This window comes from Polyergus mexicanus, unplaced genomic scaffold (assembly GCF_030449975.1).
Source record: "Polyergus mexicanus isolate NDT 795.1 unplaced genomic scaffold, iyPolMexi1.0 SCAF_14, whole genome shotgun sequence".
In the NCBI taxonomy this organism is placed as follows: domain Eukaryota; kingdom Metazoa; phylum Arthropoda; class Insecta; order Hymenoptera; family Formicidae; genus Polyergus; species Polyergus mexicanus.
This window is the reverse complement of record NW_027223334.1, coordinates 5,302,062-5,323,260: the sequence shown is the minus strand read 5'-3', so window position 1 is coordinate 5,323,260 and position 21,199 is coordinate 5,302,062. Positions and strand designations below refer to the sequence as shown.

Sequence of the window (21,199 nt, the reverse complement as noted above, 5' to 3'; positions counted from 1 at the left end):
GTTATTCGCGGTTGTTCTGTTGCGCGTATCGCCGAAGGATCGCGATGAGGAAAAAAAAAAAAAAAAAAACGAATAGATCGTTGTAGATCGTCGTTTAGATTATCGAGACAGGACTGATCAAGATTACAAAGATCCACAGGATGGCAAAATGTTGTCATCGTCAATGATTCTCTCGCACGTGCGTTGCCGTGGAAATTTTTTCCATCGGTTTGCGCCCCGGAGCAAATCTGCGTTCGCGCCGCAAGTTCTTCTCCGAGAAAAACATCGTGAAAGAGAAAACGACAAATCGAAAGAGAAACGTATATACAGAGAGGGAGATGAGCGGAGAAACAACGCGAAGAGAGAGAGACGGCGTTGAGGGGGGTTGGTGGGGTTGGGGGGGGGGGTTAAGGCTTGATGCCACTTATATTGTCCGATACGCGTGGGTCGGCGGGGAAAATGATCAAAAAAGACGTGCGATCAGACGGTTTGCTCTTTGTCTCCTCGCATTGTTCGCCGTTGTCGCTGCGCTTTTCACTTTTCCTGTACCTCGTAGTCCCTTTTCCGTACTTCACGCTCCAAATCCCACTTCTGACCCTCACAAAGGTAGACGCGGTCGTGATACATTTGGCAAATCTTCCGCAACTCCACTACAAAGAATACGGAGAGTCTCTCAGAAATCTTTGGTTCTTCGATATGTTTGCTTTTCTGACAGCTTAGGCAGCGTGGCACAAGCGGAGTGAGAGACAGACACCTCTCGCGCGTGTCATCGATCACGCGCGACGCGTAACGGCGTTTTACGAATCGTCCCGAAAACTAAAGATCGTCGAAATAATCACATTTAACTGAGAAGATGAATCTTAATTGAATTTAACGGCACGTGCAAGACCTTGATTTTTGAAACGCGTAAAGTTACAGAGTATATAAAAAAAATATACAAAATTAAAACAAATAGCTGCAAATTTACTGGAAAATCGTCGGATATCCATAATTAAAATCTACAATACGCGAAACAATTACATTATCGTTTCCGAATAAGTAAACATTACACGAACAGTATCGGGATAATTCTTTTAATTTTGTATGTATACAGCAACTAACGGAAGTCAGCTTTACATATTTTAACGGTGAATATAAACCGCGTGGCTCGAATACTAATAGTACACGGACGCGATGCTGGAATCTCAATGAGACAGCCCACGATCCCGCAATAAGCAAAACTTCCGAAATCTCCGATCCGAGTAAATTGGCGGGTCCCTCTCTCGCTCCACGTGCGCGATAATAAAAGTTGCGCGGCTCTCGAATGCCTAATCGCGCGTTGAGAAAATCAGAGTTCTCTTCAGCTCAGACGTGATCTCGCCGCTCCGAAATCTCTCCTTTTCATGAAAATCGCCCTGTCGTCGACCTTACGGTTGTAGCGTCGCGAGGATGTACGGCGTCGCCGCCTTCGAAGCTTCGATCTTCGACGATTCGCACGTCCCGGACTATCCCAAACGTGATCGGAAGCGCCGTATGAATGAGAGAAGTGCACGAAATCATTGCGATCGCGGACAAGCGATACCGCACGGGTTCTCCTACAAAGTATTCGTGCGATTTAACTTCAATGGGGACGACGGACGGTGCAAATAAAAATAGAAACAAAGGGCTCGTTGACGTTACGATCCGTACGCGGCGATGCGGATAAGTTAATGTTGGTTACGTTCTTCCGGCAAACTGTCCTCAAAGTCTCACAGAGAGTTTGGAACATTAGTGTCTCGCGGCATTTCCCTATCTAAGAGACGTGCAAACGTGCTCGAACCGAAGGTTCAAAGACCCGTCAACTAGAAACTCGTTCGAGAACCGTTCGACCAAGGGTGTCGCTCGGTCAAGCACGTGGCAGAGTTAAAAAAATCACGTGAATAAAGAGAACAGGAGAAACGGGGGGGGGGGGCGGGGCGGCGGGGAGAGGGAGTAAAAGTTTGACAAAAATAATATATGCAAGTGATTCGATAGGCTTTCTCTTTTTTAGGCAAGCCGATCGTAATTACCTCGAACTGTTTCAACCTAATTTGCCTCTCGAGGTCATACTTATCGCCCTCGAGTGAGTATAGTTTGTTCCAATATGCCGAACAGATCGTCTGCAACTCGGCTAAAAGAACAAAAAGTTAATGGAAAAAGGGCAGATTGGAATCTGCTGAGTATGTTTCGTCGTTGTTGTCCCTTATTCTCTGTCGATGATTTTAAAAATTAATTCGCGATCGAATTATATCAAATATTGAAATTATATTTTTAAAATAAGAAAATATATATATATATATTTTTTCTCATTTTTAATATTATATATATATATTTTGTATATAATAGATATTTAAAATTATTATCCAATTCATTGATGTTGATATGAGAATAATAATAATTTTTATATAATATTTAATTTATATAATTCGTTATTATTTTTAGCATATTAAAATCAATAAATTGCTTCGTAATATCTCTTGCCGATAAACTTGGATGTTTAATGACGTGATAAAAAATGATGTATAATAATTGACGATCTGCGCGATTTTCTGTAATGACCTATAGTTTCGCTACGATTATTCGTGAGGAAATGAAATTATCATGGAGGAAATAGAAAAGAAATGAGCCTTTCGCGTTGGAAGCGAGAAGCACGAAGCTGACAATCGCGTGATCGTTAAACCCGACATGGGAGGCAAGTGGGAAATGGAGGAAATTCGACGGAAGGAAATCGTGGGGTGAGAGATACGTAGAGGGCGTTGAAAGGTCTGGTCTGGTGATGCCTACTCGCAAGTAAATGAACAAAATTATATCTACTCGCACATACAATCTGCAATAAAATAACATTACTGAGACAGTTCTACGTTGAGCGATTCTACGAGTCGCGAGGGATGCTATACGTTAGAGCTGCTTCTAAGAAAATACTCAGCCTTTCGATATCTACGCTTAATTATTATTACGGAACAGCTTATGCAAATCGAAACAGTCGCTAGATACAGCGAGATATGCTTCGCGCAGTGTGACAATGAAAAAAAACAAAAAAAACCAAAGACAGGAAAGAGTATTTGTATGGCGTTAATCGCAGCGTCGCGCTCATCTCTTTGTTTGTCACGAAAAAAAAAAACTTTTTCGACCTCCATATCCTTCTTGGCGACTTCGTATTCAAGGTCGTACTTTTCCCCCTCGAGAAGGTTGATCCTCTTATGATACTGGTTCAGAATGGACTTCACGCTAGCTGTTAAAATTCAAGTCACTTCTTGAAAAAATGTTCACGTACAGATGCCGTTTAAAAGGCTTCTAAATGTCCATTGTGTATCGCGAATGAATCTATTTACCTCTCGCATCATAGAGATGTCGTGTATATCGTTAAGTGTTATCAGCTTCATGTCGTAAGGGTATATCGTAAGATACATTGTAAGATATATTCCCATACAGCACTGAAGCTTGCAACAACATTGCTGCAACATTGCAATATTGCATATTGCAGTTTAATGTTGCGGAAATATTGCAAAGACATTATTTTACAATATAATTTTAGCAATGTTACAGCAACATTCCGAAAATATTACCAAAAAAGTATTCGAGAATCGCTAGTTCATTCGTTTACCGCTATGCAGCGCATGTTGTTCTATCTATACCGCATTTAATTTTTGTCACGATGATTATATAAAGATTACAAAGAGCGGCAAGTAAGATTAAAAAGATATAATAACTATTTTTGTTAGTTTAAGTCGTATGATGTGACCCCAATATAGGGGACTGAGACATTGGACTCAGAATTCTTTTATGGTAATAGTTTCCATTCTTATATAAAATCAAAAATTTGATAATAATTTTCTAATATGCAAAAGATACTTCAGATTTTAATAAATAAATTTTGAGATTATATAAAGACAAGAGAAATGTGAAAAAACTCGTTGCATACGTAAATTCATCACAATCTTTTTGCATCCGGATATCTTAATATTTCGGATACAAAGAAATTGTGAATTTACACAATTGCAAATTGAGTTTTCTCTTATTTCTCTTAAATATTCTCTGTCACTGAAGGAAATCGAATGTGTACTGAAAAATTTACCTCTTATAATTTCGTTATTATTATTATACAAAAAATCTATATCCTGACTCTTATAGGCCAATTTCTTATTATTTTTTTCATATGTTAAGGATATTATGTCGATACATAAAGCATTATTGCATATATATTATATTGCTATGTTGTTGCAATATTATATTGCAATATTTCTGTAGGCGGACATTTTACTGTTGCTGCAATACCATAACAACGTTGCAGTAATATTTCTGCAATGTTGCAATCTTGCAGAAAAATATTGCTGCAATGTTGTTGCAATCTTGCGGTGCTGTATGGGTTATAACTTCGCGAACGCGACAGGTACGAAATTTATTTCGCGCAGATGACTTGGACGAGCGATGGATGAAGTATGAGGGCAGGAACGAGTCGGGGATGAAATTGGTGTGAAAGCTAAATCAAAATGTTATAAAGATACTGCTGCCCTGCAGTGACGTGAAGACTGTCTCAAGTTTCCAGCGATGAAAGCGCGCTCTTAAACCACCTTTTGAGATGTCATGGCGAAATTTGAAACAATCTTGAATTTATATTATATAGATATTCGCGCGTGTAGATAAAAAATAATGCCGTGGCAAAAGATGCTTATACAATACTTCACGAAAATGGAAAAAAAAAACATGTTTCAAACGACACATATTTTAAATAATAAAAATCAATAAAGATACTATATAGTACATATTGTGAAGCAGTGTATAATAATTGATCGTAATCCAACGCCTAATATTCCAAAAGTGATGTTATTCTGTTATTTTGACGTGTTTCGTGCGAGAATAAAGTGAGTAAGTGACAAGCCGTATTAACACAATATAATCAAGATGCGGATAAATCTATAATTCTTAGATCACCGTTAAGTTCGCCAGAGAATCGTGATAGGATTAAACGAAGAGAGCAAAGAAATAGAGAACAGTGAAAGAAATCGCGCGCACACTAATGCGAAAAAAAAAAAAACCAAGGTGCGATATAAGAATCAAGACGGTAATATAAATCGACGACAGCGTTGTGTGCGTTTGTGTAGATATAAAAGAAAAAGGAGAAAAGAGAAGTGTGAGAATGGGAAACGGTGCGACGAAATAATGCGAAGCTCGTGTTCTTTGCTCGGCTGCAAAATTGAAGCTACGACGAACGATTCAAGTTTTAGCAAAGAGCTATTAATCATTCACCAAGTTGCCCGATAACGATTATTCATCGGCTCGGTTGATAAAAATAGCCGCGACGCGACGCGACACGATGCTGAAATCGTAAACTCTCTCGGCGAAAATCAAAGATGAAAGTTGCCGATATTACAAATGTTACAATGAAACTAGAACATTTTTCGATCGTATTATTTCTCGGACAAATTTTAATATTTTATTATTTTAATATAATCGCGCTATCTCTTTCGTTATCTTATTTATACAATTATTTAGAGATCGCTATTTTTATCGAGCATTTGTTGTCGATTGCTAAACACAGCCGATATGTAAAATGGTACAATCCGCCAAGTACGTCTCTCTGCCAAAGTTCTAATTACATTCGTCGTCGCCCCACGCAAATATGCAACTGAACCAAGATCGCTGTGTTACACAAGTGCAACATTGAGCATCGTTAACTGTATCGCGAGCGTCGCGTTATCATTCTGCACGTTATCGTTCTCGCGTAAACGTTCTCGCAGCTGTTGCTCTCTCAAAAGTACCTCGAAATCCTTCTTCTTAACAATATATTCGATGTCAAATTTTTTATCCTCCAATGCCGTGATCCTATTGTGGTACTCGCGCAGCACGCGCTTTATGGTCTCTGTATGTGGTTCATCAGAACAAATAAATATGTAAAAATGCAAAAGTAAAGTCGCGCATGTCGGGGATATTCGCGTTATTCGTACGTTCACATCATCCGAGATGAATTTCGAGTATCGTGCTCTATCGTGTTTCTTTTTCTTAAGAGATTGAAAATTGTTTTAAGATAAAAAATCGCGAATCATTTACCGTGCCCTTTCAACGAGCTTCTTTTATCTTCCAAAAGAAAATTGTAGATAAACGACGATCTGTAAAGAAATCGATGAAGTTCGCGACATTAACAAAAATTCCGGCCTATGGAAAAATTGTAGATAAATATTGCGTACTTTTATCAATTACTACAATAAAAAAAAAAAACTTATTCTCTAGATAAATGGAATTTCTCATTAAAGACTATTATACAAATAAGAAATTTTAGAAACTCAAATTACTAAAAGTTATTCGAAATATTTTGTATAAATTCATTCAAGTTGATATTTTATCGACTCCTCGAACGTATTGCTTCTCTGTAGAATGATTCTTGTATTAAACAAAATTAATAATAATTTTGCTCAAAGAATTACGCGGATGAGAAAAATTACTTTGTCCAAATGTAAGAAGCGTAAACGCGATTCGGCGATTTCCCGTATGATTTCGTAACGAAGCAAAGTACCTTCATTGGCATCGTCGACGTTCTTCGGCTTTCCGCAGCGTTCCTCGATTATGCGCCTCCTCTCGGCCGCTTTTCTTTCCTGCTCCTTCTTCAATTCCTCGGCGGCTTTCTTACGCAACAGCAACTATAGACATATGGAACATTCGTAAGGATTCAGTTCGTTAGGAAGGGAAAATATTTCGTAAGCAGACGAAAGGAAAGTTTTGTCCGGAATATTTAGTCGGGAATATTTACGCAGAATATTTCACCGTACGAATCACTTCCTAATGGCATGAAATTGATATAATTTAAATGGAAATGCGAATTTAAATTTCGGGATATATTGATAGCCTGCAATAAATCATACAAATAATTTGAATTGTGCACGCGATGAAAAACGGATTATTGTAATGTAAAAAAAATTGCCTCATCTATAATAAATATAAAGTTGTTCAATTATACAAATCGGTTAAACGTATATTAAAACAGTTATTAAAACAAATGGATATCAACGCGAGACGTTATACGAGTAATTAATTCTTGTATCCGTAAATATGTATGTAATCATGTAATAAGAGAAAGATAAAATGAACATGAATTAATTCTTGTCTTTAGATAATACGGCTACGATGTTCGGCTCATGAGAAACATCTCCATTCGTGTTTCACTCGCGAAATAATTGAAGCTTACGGTTAACATCGTCTCTTTGGTCAGCGAACGAGATAACGTCGGTTGAAATTCGGTGGATGGCAAATATTGACATAGCGGAAGGAAGGAAGGAAGGGAGAATGGGGTGGATTTGCGGGGAAATAACATTCCTACACCGGCAAAAGATTCTCCAAGAGGTAATCTGCATACACGCGAAAAACTTTATGTTGCGAATGCGAATGTTCACGACACTGCACAAGGGAAGAGAGAAGGCGGTTTGAGGAAGAGAGACGCGTGAATGTTCCGAAGGATGTTGCGCGACGATAGGAACAGAATGGCGAATGTAAGACGTGCCCATAAAGTAAAGGTAAAAAGGCACGAGGATAAAGTTTGGAAAGTCTCGAACTAGGGCGCCAGTACGGCCGGCAGTTGGAAAACAGAACATTGGGAAGACGAAGGGGGCGAATAGGGGGAAAGAAGAATGGGAGAAGGAGTAAATGGAGAAACGGATGTATGTGCGGTTCCCGTTACGAGAAATAATTCGCGAGAGAATCGGCACTAGAGGGAGCCAAAGAGGATTATCCGCGGATTATGCGCGGCAGCTTGAACAACGTGGAGGAAGATTATGGCATGCGATGAAGCAATGAGTTAAAATGGGAAATGGGAGGCTCGACTTGGTGATTATCGATAATGAGCAATCGATATTATCGAGGATATTGATGTAATTTAAAACGTACTTTTGAAAAATCTCCAACATGACGTTAAATCAACACTGAGAGCGGCGGTTCGTTTGAAGAAATGAAATATGATGAGATTCGCGTCGACATATCGTGAACGAGAGTTTTAAAGACATAAGATATTCCGCGAGTTTTAGAACTCACTTCGCCGTGCGACGAAATTCGTAAAGGAAGTAGCAAAAAAAAAAAAAAAAAAAAAAACAGTCGGTGGACTTACCCTAAGCTTCTTCTTCCTGTCGGGGGTCATGAAACCCTTTTTCGCCTTCTTGGCTTTGGAAGCCTCTTCGAGGCGGGCGCGGACCTCCGCCCTCTTCCTCTCGGTCTCCGCCTGTTTCCTCTTCTTTTCCTGCATTTTTCGTGCGAAACTATCTTAAAACATCTCATCTAAGAAAGCCGCGAAGCATCTCGCCGAGGCGCAATGCGAATTTGAAAAGTATTCCGCGACTCTAACTCATCTAATATTTTTCACACTCTCATTCCTCTCGGTTTTCAAACTAAACTTTTGCGAATCTTAAATTGAAACGGTTGCAATTTCAAAATTTACGATAATCGCTATGATATCTCAATTCTTCTAATTTAATAAAATATATTTAATTATTAAAATATTATCACAGGGAGTTATTGATTATGTGTCTAATTATCGCTAATCTCAAAATTTTCGTTATACAATGTAAAAATGAAATTTTATATCAGTTACATATTTTTTTCCTATTTCGAGAAATATTGCTGCGAACAAATGCACGCGTTATTTCTGATCATTTTCGCAAAACTAATATCGCTAATTTAGAAAACTCGTAATATATTTCATTTTGTAATAAAACCAGCGTAAGCTCTTTCCCGACGAAAGGATTCTTTTCATCCGTCTGGTAAGTAGCCGTCCTTTAAGAGACGACTTTATGTTTCTCATAGCTAGTTTCCTCTCTTACGTACATCCTCGATGCGCTTCCTCTGTAAAAGAGAGAGAGAGAGAATATTTCTCGTTAGTACACTCTGTGTCCTGGATCACGTGCATGCGATACCTGAAACACTTTTTACGCGATCCTTTCGACTATGTAAAAGAATATTTCTCAACGACAATGAGAGAGAAAGAGAGATTATCATCTCTAGTGTTCCAGATTTCGCCATCAAGGAATACCTTACAAAGCATTAGCGTAGCGAACATGTTTTCGCGTATTTCATCAAGATGGAGAATGGAGAGCTAATGGAGTCTGTCTTAAGTAATATAATTTTGTCATCGTCAAGAGCTACAACAGCGCATCCAATGAACATCTTGTATAATATCGTTTTGCGCAAACAGTCGCGCGTTCTCACTTATAATGTGACACATGCTTTCGACTGTCATTAGCTCTGCATTCTGTAATAAGTTGCCCAGATTTTCGCTATCGACAATACGGATCTCGAAAATAAAAATAATATTTGCAATCAGCATTTATATGACATAGAAAGCAACGGCACGTAGAATTTTTACATATGTAAATTTGGGCCATTCTATCTTTAATAAATTAAGTTTTTCGTACAAACAATGATAGTAGTTTATTTGCAGTTGTTTGTAATAACGATCATTTTTTTTTTTGTAGTCGAAGCAAAGAAAATAGAATATCGAAAAAATAACTGCTTCATTCGACTTTAAAATTAGAAAACAAATCTCTGATTATTTATATATTCATATATTCAGAATTATTTATGGTTATTCGTAAGGATTTTCGTTTGTAGTTGCGTTGTTTTTCTTCAATTGTAAATATACCATAATCTTTGAACGATTCAATTACAAAGGAAAGGAGAAGTACTACAAATAACTATAGAACGATTCTGTGAATCAAGATACATCAGCGATTTTTTTTATCTTATAAAATCGAGTAACAATCATCTTTTAAATCTTTATAGTTGTGACTATAAACGAAATTATTGTTACTACTATGAACAAAAAATTATTGTTACTTACTAAATAACTATATACAAAATACTTTATCATTTTTTGTATTGAAAATTTAATTTAATTACAAACAGAATGCTAAGTTCATACAGGTGTAATTTTAATAATTAATTTTACAAATGATAGTAGTTTATTTGTAGTTGTTTGTGATAACAATAATCTCATTTGTAATCGAAGCCAGCAAAGAATATAGAATATCGAAAAAATAACTGCTTCATTCGACTTTAAAATTAGAAAACAAATCTCTGATTATTTATATATTCATATATTCAGAATTATTTATGGTTATTCGTAACGATTTTCATTTGTAGTTGCGTTGTTTTTCTTCAATTGTAAATATACCATAATCTTTGAACGATTCAATTACAAAGGAAAGGAGAAGTACTACAAATAACTATAGAACGATTCTGTGAATCAAGATACATCAGCGATTTTTTTTATCTTATAAAATCGAGTAACAATCATCTTTTAAATCTTTATAGTTGTGACTATAAACGAAATTATTGTTACTACTATGAACAAAAAATTATTGTTACTTACTAAATAACTATATACAAAATACTTTATCATTTTTTGTATTGAAAATTTAATTTAATTACAAACAGAATGCTAAGTTCATACAGGTGTAATTTTAATAATTAATTTTACAAATGATAGTAGTTTATTTGTAGTTGTTTGTGATAACAATAATCTCATTTGTAATCGAAGCCAGCAAAGAATATAGAATATCGAAAAAATAACTGCTTCATTCGACTTTAAAATTAGAAAACAAATCTCTGATTATTTATATATTCATATATTCAGAATTATTTATGGTTATTCGTAACGATTTTCATTTGTAGTTGCGTTGTTTTTCTTCAATTGTAAATATACCATAATCTTTGAACGATTCAATTACAAAGGAAAGGAGAAGTACTACAAATAACTATAGAACGATTCTGTGAATCAAGATACATCAGCGATTTTTTTTATCTTATAAAATCGAGTAACAATCATCTTTTAAATCTTTATAGTTGTGACTATAAACGAAATTATTGTTACTACTATGAACAAAAAATTATTGTTACTTACTAAATAACTATATACAAAATACTTTATCATTTTTTGTATTGAAAATTTAATTTAATTACAAACAGAATGCTAAGTTCATACAGGTGTAATTTTAATAATTAATTTTACAAATGATAGTAGTTTATTTGTAGTTGTTTGTGATAACAATAATCTCATTTGTAATCGAAGCCAGCAAAGAATATAGAATATCGAAAAAATAACTGCTTCATTCGACTTTAAAATTAGAAAACAAATCTCTGATTATTTATATATTCATATATCCAGAATTATTTATGGTTATTCGTAACGATTTTCATTTGTAGTTGCGTTGTTTTTCTTCAATTGTAAATATACCATAATCTTTGAACGATTCAATTAATTAAAAATAGAATGCTAAGTTCACGTAAGCGTAATTTTAGTAACCGTGACTTTAAACCTTGACACCCAGAAAAATGTTATTGAGTAACATCGCGATGTGAATAAGCTTAAGAAATAGCTATGAATAAGCTTAAGAAATGCTGTCGCAGTTGACATCGTTTGCTATTACACGAACGCTATTAATAATTGACGATTATAATTTGCAAGATACGAATAAAATATAAATGTTTTTTACATTTTTATATTATTTATCACGATATTAAATTCTGATCCAAAATTTACATTCGATATAGATATAGCACTCACATAGTGCATGCTGTGAGCTATTTGGTGATATTAAATAATGGCTATAGATATATTGCACTTATACATTTATAATTAGAGGAAAATTTAGCATTAGAGGAACATGCGTACAGCGCAATGTTGTTTCACATCAAAAAACAGAAATCATTTTTCATGCGACTCTGGTATCTACTTTACCCTAGGTGTGTTCGATTATTTTATGTTTGTCTATAGTGCTCGCTCTCTGGAGTTCTATGTTTGGCTATAATGGTTTTTCAATCATAGCTTTAATTGAAAAAAGCGAGAATGGATACTTTTGCGAGGGAATGATTTATTCATGATGGCGCAACAAATAATGAGAATTATTTAACGCGTGATATTGTACATAATATAATAGCGCAAAATGCTCTGAGTTGTTTAAATATCTTCTAAAATTATAAAATATTTTTCAATTTTATTGATCTCTAGTTGTAGAAAAAAATTTGAAGTTAAAAACTTGTAGCATTCCGTATACGAGTTTAAACAGTGATAAAATTAGAATTAATTGAACATTTTTCAAGTGATATTATACAATGAAAACTTTGTAATTATCAATAGAAAGTTTAGTATAAGTAAGATATTTCTTGCGCCTGACGTTGCAAAGCCAGCACTCGTGACTTCGAATAAACGAACCATCTGCAAAAGTGTGTTCACGTAAGAGTTTTAATCAGTAAATGGAAGTTCTTTAACCGATCTTCGGTAAACGTCCTTTTCATTGAATGCACTCATGCTGAGTTTTGCTTCGCGATATACACTGACAAATATCAAGTATTTTTGCGCCTCAAAGAGAAAATTTCTCTTTCTTCGTGCCATCATGAACAAATCGATCCGCGATACGAATGGATAAATCATTTTATAAATATAAGGAGGAGAAACAACGGAAAAACAAAAGATGGTCTAAAAAGACGAGTAAAATATCAGGTGAAATATAAATTATTACGGTAAAGAGATGAGATTGTGACAAATCAAGAAGGTTACAAGTATTTTTAAACGTGAATTTACAATTGAAAATCTCGAACAATTTTGTTTCTCTATAAAAGGAAAACGTGAGTGACAAATAACTCGCTCGAGTAGCAAGAAAGAGAAGACAAAATTAAGCGAATGGATCCGGGGCGAGCGGGAAGGATCGCGTTAAATAATGCCGAAATAAAAGCGAGAGAGCGTGACGATAAATCAAACCAAAAAATCGGGCCACGGAGCATATAACGGAAGACGAGCATGTCGGTCGTAATGCGACCAGTACTATTTTCTATTCTTAGAGAGCGGAAATTTTACGGTGACATGTACGAAATGTATGTTCCTTACCGCGCGTAGAGCTAAAAGCCTTCATTAATTTTTACATTTGCGGTTCGCGTCGCGCAAATTGGCTTCATTATGCGTAAGAAAACTATCCCACCGTGCAGAAACAAAAAATTATCAGCCTCGAAATGGATATTATATAGAAATGATGACAGAGTTATCGAAATAAAGATTATAAGAAATAATTCGTTTATTTAAGAATTTAATATAAATAAAAATGTTAACTAAAATAGATGAGAAATGAAAGAACCATGGAGAGTGAAAGAATCAAGAGATATTGCTGGAAAACAGAATCGTGGAAAGTTTCTTGCGAAAGGAAAAACGAGGGAAGGATAATCGCGATGAGAAGTGAGCTTCTACGATCGCCTCGTCATTCTACGTAGCATATAAATCTTTTTCAGGACGCACAAACTGCGTGTTTTATCCTTGACCGCCATCTATGTCTTCTACTAAGCAACTTGAAAATTCCACTGTAGTAGGAAAAAAAAAATGAGGCTCAGTCTGCTCGGAGATCTCGACAATCGGAGCTTTATACATAAAAGCTTGATAACGTAAAAATATTGTAGGAGAATGGTTTATTTATGAAGAAACATGTATTCGAAACTGATTTCTTTTTTGCATGTATATTGAAATGTCTCTCATTACATTACGATAAACATACCATACATAAAGTATGTTCAGAAAAATTTTAATTTATAGAGAAGTAATAAAATAATTTGTTTAATAGTATATATATAATATTCGCTTCATTATAAACTCTCATTAAAGTTTGAAGCATTGAAATCTGTCAAATACACTTTTCGACAATATAAATCGAAGGATTTGTGGTGGAACATTCAGTGAAACCATTCAGTGGAACTGTTCTATTTTGATCGACAAGGTCTATACTGTCTTCACTAAAGTTACAGAGTTTATGTTAATGGTCTTTCACAGAGAATCGTAGAAAGCACAAACAATGCATACCTTTCGATAGTTACGCTAATTTTACTGCACGGATTCGACACAAAAGGCGCGTGATGTTTCAGCATTTCCGATCCAAGTGTGAAGATCCAACAGCGTCGAAAATCCAGCGAAACGATGCAATATGAAAAGGAAAATGTAATATTAAGGAATATCCGATATTCTCTCATGAAACCATGAAACCTCCCTCGATCTCGTTGCTTTTTTCAATAATGGATAAGTATGTAAAGAACGATACGATAAGAGATAAAATTTAGTTTAAAATACACACCTAACCTCATCGTCCGCCATGGTGGTGGTTGGTTGTTACACGCGTCTACCTAAAAAGAAAAAAGAATTATACAGAACGATACAAATATTTTTCATTAGCGTTCGTATATGCGATGAAAATCTCTCGACACACGCGCTGTTAATAGCACGTATCGTCAGAATCTCTCCTCTTTTCTAATTATTAAAATAAATAGAGACTTGCATAAGCGAGCGTAATAAACGTGCTCGCAGCCGCGGCTCTTCGCATTATGCGAAGCCATGTGTTTTTTCTCTTTTTCTTTTGTATACGCATACTCATATCATATGCGTAAACGCTTTCGCAAATTCGCTCGCTCGCGCTTTCGTAAAGGCGGATATACACTTAGCGAATGAACACCGAACGAACAGATAATGAAAATATTCGTTATTATCATTCAGCAGATATATACGCCAAAGCAAATGCGAACAGAAAGTTCGATTCGCATTCGGCTCGATTCCCTCATGAGACGGTACATCAAAGACAATTCGTGCGAGAAAAACGTTCAAAATGTTTCGCATTCGCTGTTCGTTCGCTAAGTGTATACCCACCTTAATACGCGCGACGTTTACAAATGGAGCGGACGAAAATAATGACGGAATAACGTGAAACGAAAGCCGTCGAACATCCGCGTCGACGGAAATATTAATAGCGAAAAACCACAGAGAGAGAGAGAGAGAGAGAGAGAGAGAGAGAGAGAAGAAATTTATCGTCGTGACGCGCGCCTCTGTCTCTTTCGATAAATACGATCGATCTCAGAAATGTGCCTGTCGGAGTCGATAAATCATGCCGCTATGTGGGTAGATTTCGTCACCGAACGCGTTCGAGGGGATAGATACGACGGTGTAGAATATCCGACGTGTGTGCGAAAATAGACGCCGGTCGTCCCCACTTTCCGCACCGTCGTGCGTCGTCGAGACGTCGGGATACGGTCGACGCGATCCAAATTTGGATGCAACGACCCGGTAGATATCCCGTCATCAGCGGCTTCAACTGGATTCGATGTCGAAACGGCGAGACGGACGGATAGATAGAGGGAGTTTTCCAGCAAGAAACACGCATAAATACAATATCATACGATTAACTGTCAAAAATAAAAAATTTTAGGATCTTTAAAAATTCTCTATTTAATAGCCAATCTGTGTTTTCTTGCTGGAAAGCTCGCAGAGTCTCGCACACATCGCCATGATAGAATCTCGAATGTGTATGACGGATATACTACACGTCGATCATGCTATTTACGAATGACATTTCGTTGAAAAGATATGTGATAACTGAGGGAAGGTATATCAACGGAGGAGGGGGGTACTCTCTCTCTCTCGCGAGGACCTCTTATTAACCGGATTTCCGGAATATCGACTTGCCGCCGAGATAAGACAGAATGACTAAGTTTCAAACGTGAAGGAAGAGTAAGGAGAGTTATCTCGATAGTGTAGAAAAGAAAAAAGTTGGTCATGAAAAATGTTCCCTATGTGGCCAGGTTTGCCAAATGGAATAATTTCGACCATTTTGTCGCCATCTTGAATATTCGTATACGTATAGTGTTACTTTTAGTTGTGGTAAGTAATTAGTAAGTAGTGTGTCATCCAACACATTTACTGATCACTAATACAATTAAACATAACACTATATATGTACGAATACTCAAGATGGCGACGAATTGGTCCAAGTTATTCCATTTGGCAAACCTGGCCACATACGGAACATATTTCGTGACCATTTCCAATCTAGCTAGATAACTCTCCTTACTCTTCCTTCAAAACAGATAACTTATATAGGTAGGGCTACCATCTGTAATTATAGAGATCTAGGACCGAAAGGATTAAAACCCCGGACTTTTCCAATTGAAACCCGGAGACCCATAATTTATTATGTGAAATTATTGCAACTACTGACAAAGCGATAAAAATAGAATAATTTTTATTTTAATTATTAATAATTAATAATATTATTAATAATAGTAATAATGTAACTACATTATTTTGTTTGCTGTCAATAATCCCAATGTCCTAAGGCTTGAACAATACCGCACGTACAACATACGCAGACACAGCCTTAAAATGCGCGCACCATCTTGTGTCACGCGTTCAAAAAACTCCAACTACTTTGTAAAATGTCCCCGGACATTCCCGAACGCTCGAAAAACTAGAACAAATCCGGGAAAACCCGAATGAATGGTAGCCCTATATATAGGTAAACTTCTGTGCGCGCAATACACACCGGAAATTGTGCAATTCGGTTACAGAGATAACAATCGCGCGTTTAGCGCCGCTTGCACAGCGGCCAACGACGCGCGCCCCTTGTCAAAGCTCCAAACATCCAAGAAGATGGATTGTGCTTGTCTATAGTGGCATTCCACATTCCGAAGATACTTAGGAACGTTACCGTATTATACGTAGTTACAAGCGAAATGTCGCGCAACGCTATAACCCGACAATCGTGAAACAAGATCTCGTTAGACTACTGTACGGAATAGTACTTGGAAATATCCTTTTATATATATATATTTTTTACTTTTATTTGTTACATATAATAATATTCAACTAATAATTAATTAAAGAAAAAAAATATTATATATATAATCCTCTTTCTCTTTAATTCTATTGTCTTGAATTTAAGATTAGTAAATAAAGAGAGAAAGAGAGAGAGAGAGAGAGAGAGACAGAAATATTTTTTATAAATTACGTAATATAAATATCTCGTTAAATATTAATGCTTACTTTTTACTATGTTCTATCTTTCGTCTCTATACGCTTTAGTTGTTGTAACCGTGGAATCCGAATAAGCATTGCATAAATAGAATAATTTTCTTGCGTCATCAATGAAATTAATATGCAAATTTATCAAAATCTGTATGTTATATAGTATAATGAAATTTTATGGAGATAAAATAATTCAATTCTTATCTTTTTATTAATTAATTGTTATTACGACATACTGCGGTGACTCCTTTTATATTTCTAACATGCGATCCGCGCCTTCGCTAAGTATAGATCTCCTCTCGCGCTCGAACCATTCCAAGACACGTCCTACCACATCGAGACGTGCGTATCGTCTCCGATGTCAAAGTGGCAAGCCGCTCCGTAAAAATAGACAACTCGCTAAATTTCATTAAAGTATGCAAAAAAGGCAACCTGCCGCGCCCGAGGAAAGCTGCGTGCTTTATTATGCTAAAGCGAGAATATAATGTAAATCTATTCCTTTCGTTGAAAAATTGAGAAAGACGATCGCGCAAAATAATAATAATAACGCAAGTTTTAACATCATTTATTGATGATGGAAGCACTATTCTATAATTTCTTTTGATTGAGATTAAGATGGAAGATTAGTAAAGACAAAAAAGATTTTCTATGAGATCGATATATATGTATATATATATATATATATATATAGACATATTTTGTTAAGATACCCCAAATAATTGATCAATAATCGATTGAGACCGATAAATGGAAGAAGCTCTCGTTCATCACTTTCAACTTCGCGTCACTTTTAAGACGAGCGATTGCTTGTCGGTGATCGCCGATCCGTCACTGTCTCGAGAGCCTTGGGCGGATCAACCGTCATAATCTTGAAAAGTACCCTTCGTACAGTCACTCGTCTCACTGACACTCGATAGAACGCAGAAACTTTTCCACAAACAGCAAAACCTTTCGATAGCAACGACTTATTTCCTGGAGGGGAGGAGATCGCGAATCTTCTATCTCTCTGTCTTTTATCCAAAGATTCTCCAGGTCTCTTTCTGGAGAACGCAGAAGGGTCGACACCTTTTGAGGACACTTTCGCGATGAGACGACAACGACGAAGATAGCGTCCAAGAAGATGCTGGAAGATGGGCTTACCTTGTGGAGAAAGCTTTGCTGGCTACGACTGACCAACCGGACCTTAGGCAGTTGACTGTGCAATATCGTGGAATAGCCTAGTCGACTTCGTGAGCCTCCACTGTAGGCCGTTCACGTGGTCACGGCGCGACCAATAGCGGCACGTCATTGGCCATAAGCATTTTTAGGCGAGAGCTCTGCTCGCTTTGCTTGCTGCCAAAAATAATCGGAAACTGAAAACGGAGCCGAGCCCGCTTGGTACACCGTTAAGAAGCTCGCTCGACTCCTTACTGGATCGCCCTCCGATTTCGTTTACCGTATCATCGCGTGCGAGAACGGAACGGTCTTGAACTCGTTCTCACCCTCGAACGCCTCGAATAATTACATCGCGGTTATTAAAGAACGATATGCGATCCGCGCGATATATACTGGTATCGAAATTAAAATTTTCTCTCAACCAAAGAAATAATTTTTAATAAACTTATCTGCATTCGCGAGGAGTGAACGAGATAGTATATATTTATTTATATATTTTTTTATATAGGCGGTTTCTAAAATATAGATATAGCTTCAGGGGTAATATAATTAGTATTGATATGAAAATATGACATGATGAGATATGATATAAGATATATTTTCATTTGTACCACACACACACATATAGGGTTGCACGAGATACCCAGACTAGTTTTGGTCTTGTCTTGATCTTGTCTTGAATTTCAAGACAAGATCAAGACAAGATTTTAAATTAATTATCAAGACAATACCAAAACAAATGATCAAGATTCTTGATCTTATCAAGAAGTCTTGGTTTTTATAAAAAGTTATCTAATTGTTCCCGATCTCTGAACGGAAATTTTAATTAATATGGAAATAGGCGAGAAAGACAAAAAATTTTCTTTATTGTTAGTAAATAAAAACATTTATAAATTAAAAAAATTTAAATTTAAAGAGTCTGCGCATCATTATCATTACACACTTCAATGTGACATAAAAATAGCGCAAATTAATTACTTTATATTACTTAATTTATAAAGTTTAATTTCAATACTTACGTTTAAAAGTATATCTATCGCTTTTTGTTTTTCCGACAATATTTTATTTTTTATTGCTTTTAATCCAAATAAATCTTTATATGCTTTTCTATGATCTTTCTCCAAATGTTTTTTTAATCCAGTAGTGTTACTATTTTTCATTTTTATTTCTTTAGCCACATTTTCTTTTTGACATAATAAACATATGCCGATTTTTTCATTGTTTCTTGTTTCATACTTAAAATAAGTTTTCTATGTGCATTGTTTAACTGCACTTACTTCCGAACTTTCATTATCACTTTCGGAAATGTTTGCATGTTCAGCGGAAGAACTTGATTTAGTTTTTAGACTGCGTCTGCACAATCGAGACGTGAGCATACGCAGTAAAGAAGAAACGAAAATCGTGCTCGGCGCTTCGGATAACAGAAGACATCAGATATACATACCATTTTCTGTTTTTTATCAAGCTGACAAATAATGTAGTGTTAAATAAAAACTGTTAATAAAAATCAAGGCAAGACAAGACAAGACAAGATCTTTGATACAAAAATTCTCTCAAGACCAAGACAAGATTAAAATTTTCAAGACCAATCCAATATTTTTGCGAATATTGTCTTGTCTTGGGTCTCGTGCAACCCTACACACATACAATATATGAATTATTTTATTTTTTATTATATATCTTATATTCCGTCAAACATTTATAGTTAAAATAACGAAAACGTCGAGACGCTACGACGTAACACAATCGTATCGGCCTAATGTCATCGTCGAATTTCAATGAAACTCTTGGCTCGAAAATATAAGTTGCATTGTGCTATGAAGGATTCGTGAACTATAAAATCTGCCAAACGTGACTCATTCTTGTAACGTTAATTATACAGAATGTTTTGATATATTAATATGGGTGCAATCCGATGCTTTTATGGATACATGATATCAACGTACAATTTACTCCTTATTATTATACATATTTGATAATTATTATTACAATTATTAATAATATTATATTATACAGACTGTGTATATGCGTATATTATGATATCTGTAATATTATATTACACATGTGAGAGAAGCGCTATTATTATTAAATTTATTATAGTTATATCTATGCTCGTATTAGAATTAATGAAGGAAATGATTTAAAACAAGAGAGTTACACCGTGTGTTTGTACATATTAAATTCAGAAATATTAAAATAATTTTTATATATATTTTAAACATATTTTTTATACATTTTTTTAACAGAGGGTCAAATAGAAAAAGTTCGCCGCGTGGTGCGTATCGATGTTATATCGATGCACATTTAATACAGATAACGTATCTACGGTAAACTCTATTATCGGTAACATATTTCTTGCTTATCTTTCATTATAAAATTTTATTTGTACACACACACACACACACACACACACACATAAATAATAAATGCTTGCAATGATCGTATCCAAAAAATTAATGGAATCTTGTTAAAGCGGGAAGAAAAATTTGCAAGTAGAACAAGCGCGTGTGCGCGGACAGACACGTGGTACATTCCGAGACTTGGTCGGACAGTTTAGTGGGGGCGGATAATATAGATCCCTGTGAAATTTTAGTAGATAAAACACACGATGTAGATACTGCGTAATCGAGAAGATGGCGAGAATGACTTACGGAAGGAATTTAATGTTTTCGCACATTTTCGTGTAAAATCCTCGCTAATCGTATGTAGCGTACATAGGACAGACTATATCGTATTAATGCGGATAAGACTGTCTGATAAGATTGCATGTTGCACTGCGTATATACTGCAAATTTATCAACATGCACAGATCAATATTGCGGTTATTGCAACTACAATCTTTTCGCATATATAAAATAATGAAGAAAAGGTGCAGAGAAACATTAATTCTATAATATATGTACCAATCTCTCACGAGATATCTATTTTATTGTAAAATATGCATGTTATAAGATCGATGTTTAGCAGTTCCTTCGAGAGGGGTGATTTCCAAAATAACATGCAGCCAGGATATAAATAAATTTTTCATCTTGCGCAAACTTATCGGAAATTAGCAAAGCTTGCAATCTAATGGCTTAGTATCAAGATCATAATTATATATACTCGACACACTGTCGATACGCTGCTCAATCAATCCTATATATATCGCCCTCCCTTAAGCTCACCTCTGATATTAGAGCCTAAATCTTGCGCACAATCGGTGCGTGGCACGCGAGCAAAAAGATGGATATCTATGTGCATACGGAGAGAGGAGGTGAGAAGGAG

The 21,199-nt window shown here is 35.8% G+C and overlaps 1 protein-coding gene across 16 annotated transcripts in view; it reads right to left on the bottom strand.

The window, feature by feature from the left end:
- Nucleotides 1–18,130, bottom strand: part of LOC138939473 (troponin I-like) — a 28,441-nt gene extending 10,311 nt beyond the window's left edge. The window contains exons 1-6 of one of the 16 annotated variants that reach the window (XM_070307292.1): nucleotides 17,921–18,130; nucleotides 14,069–14,112; nucleotides 8,782–8,799; nucleotides 8,069–8,197; nucleotides 6,488–6,611; nucleotides 2,007–2,107 (exon numbers count right to left, since the gene is read on the bottom strand). In XM_070307292.1, the coding sequence (XP_070163393.1) occupies nucleotides 2,007–2,107; nucleotides 6,488–6,611; nucleotides 8,069–8,197; nucleotides 8,782–8,799; nucleotides 14,069–14,083 (387 nt within the window). In that variant the 5' untranslated portion in view covers nucleotides 14,084–14,112; nucleotides 17,921–18,130. Of the gene's footprint in view, nucleotides 1–528; nucleotides 630–2,006; nucleotides 2,108–3,107; nucleotides 3,209–5,735; nucleotides 5,837–6,487; nucleotides 6,612–8,068; nucleotides 8,198–8,781; nucleotides 8,800–14,068; nucleotides 14,113–17,490; nucleotides 17,514–17,920 lie in introns of those variants that run through there. The other 15 variants (XM_070307291.1, XM_070307298.1, XM_070307290.1 and 12 more) reach the window with 15 other exon arrangements.
- Between the last annotated feature and the right edge of the window lie 3,069 nt (nucleotides 18,131–21,199).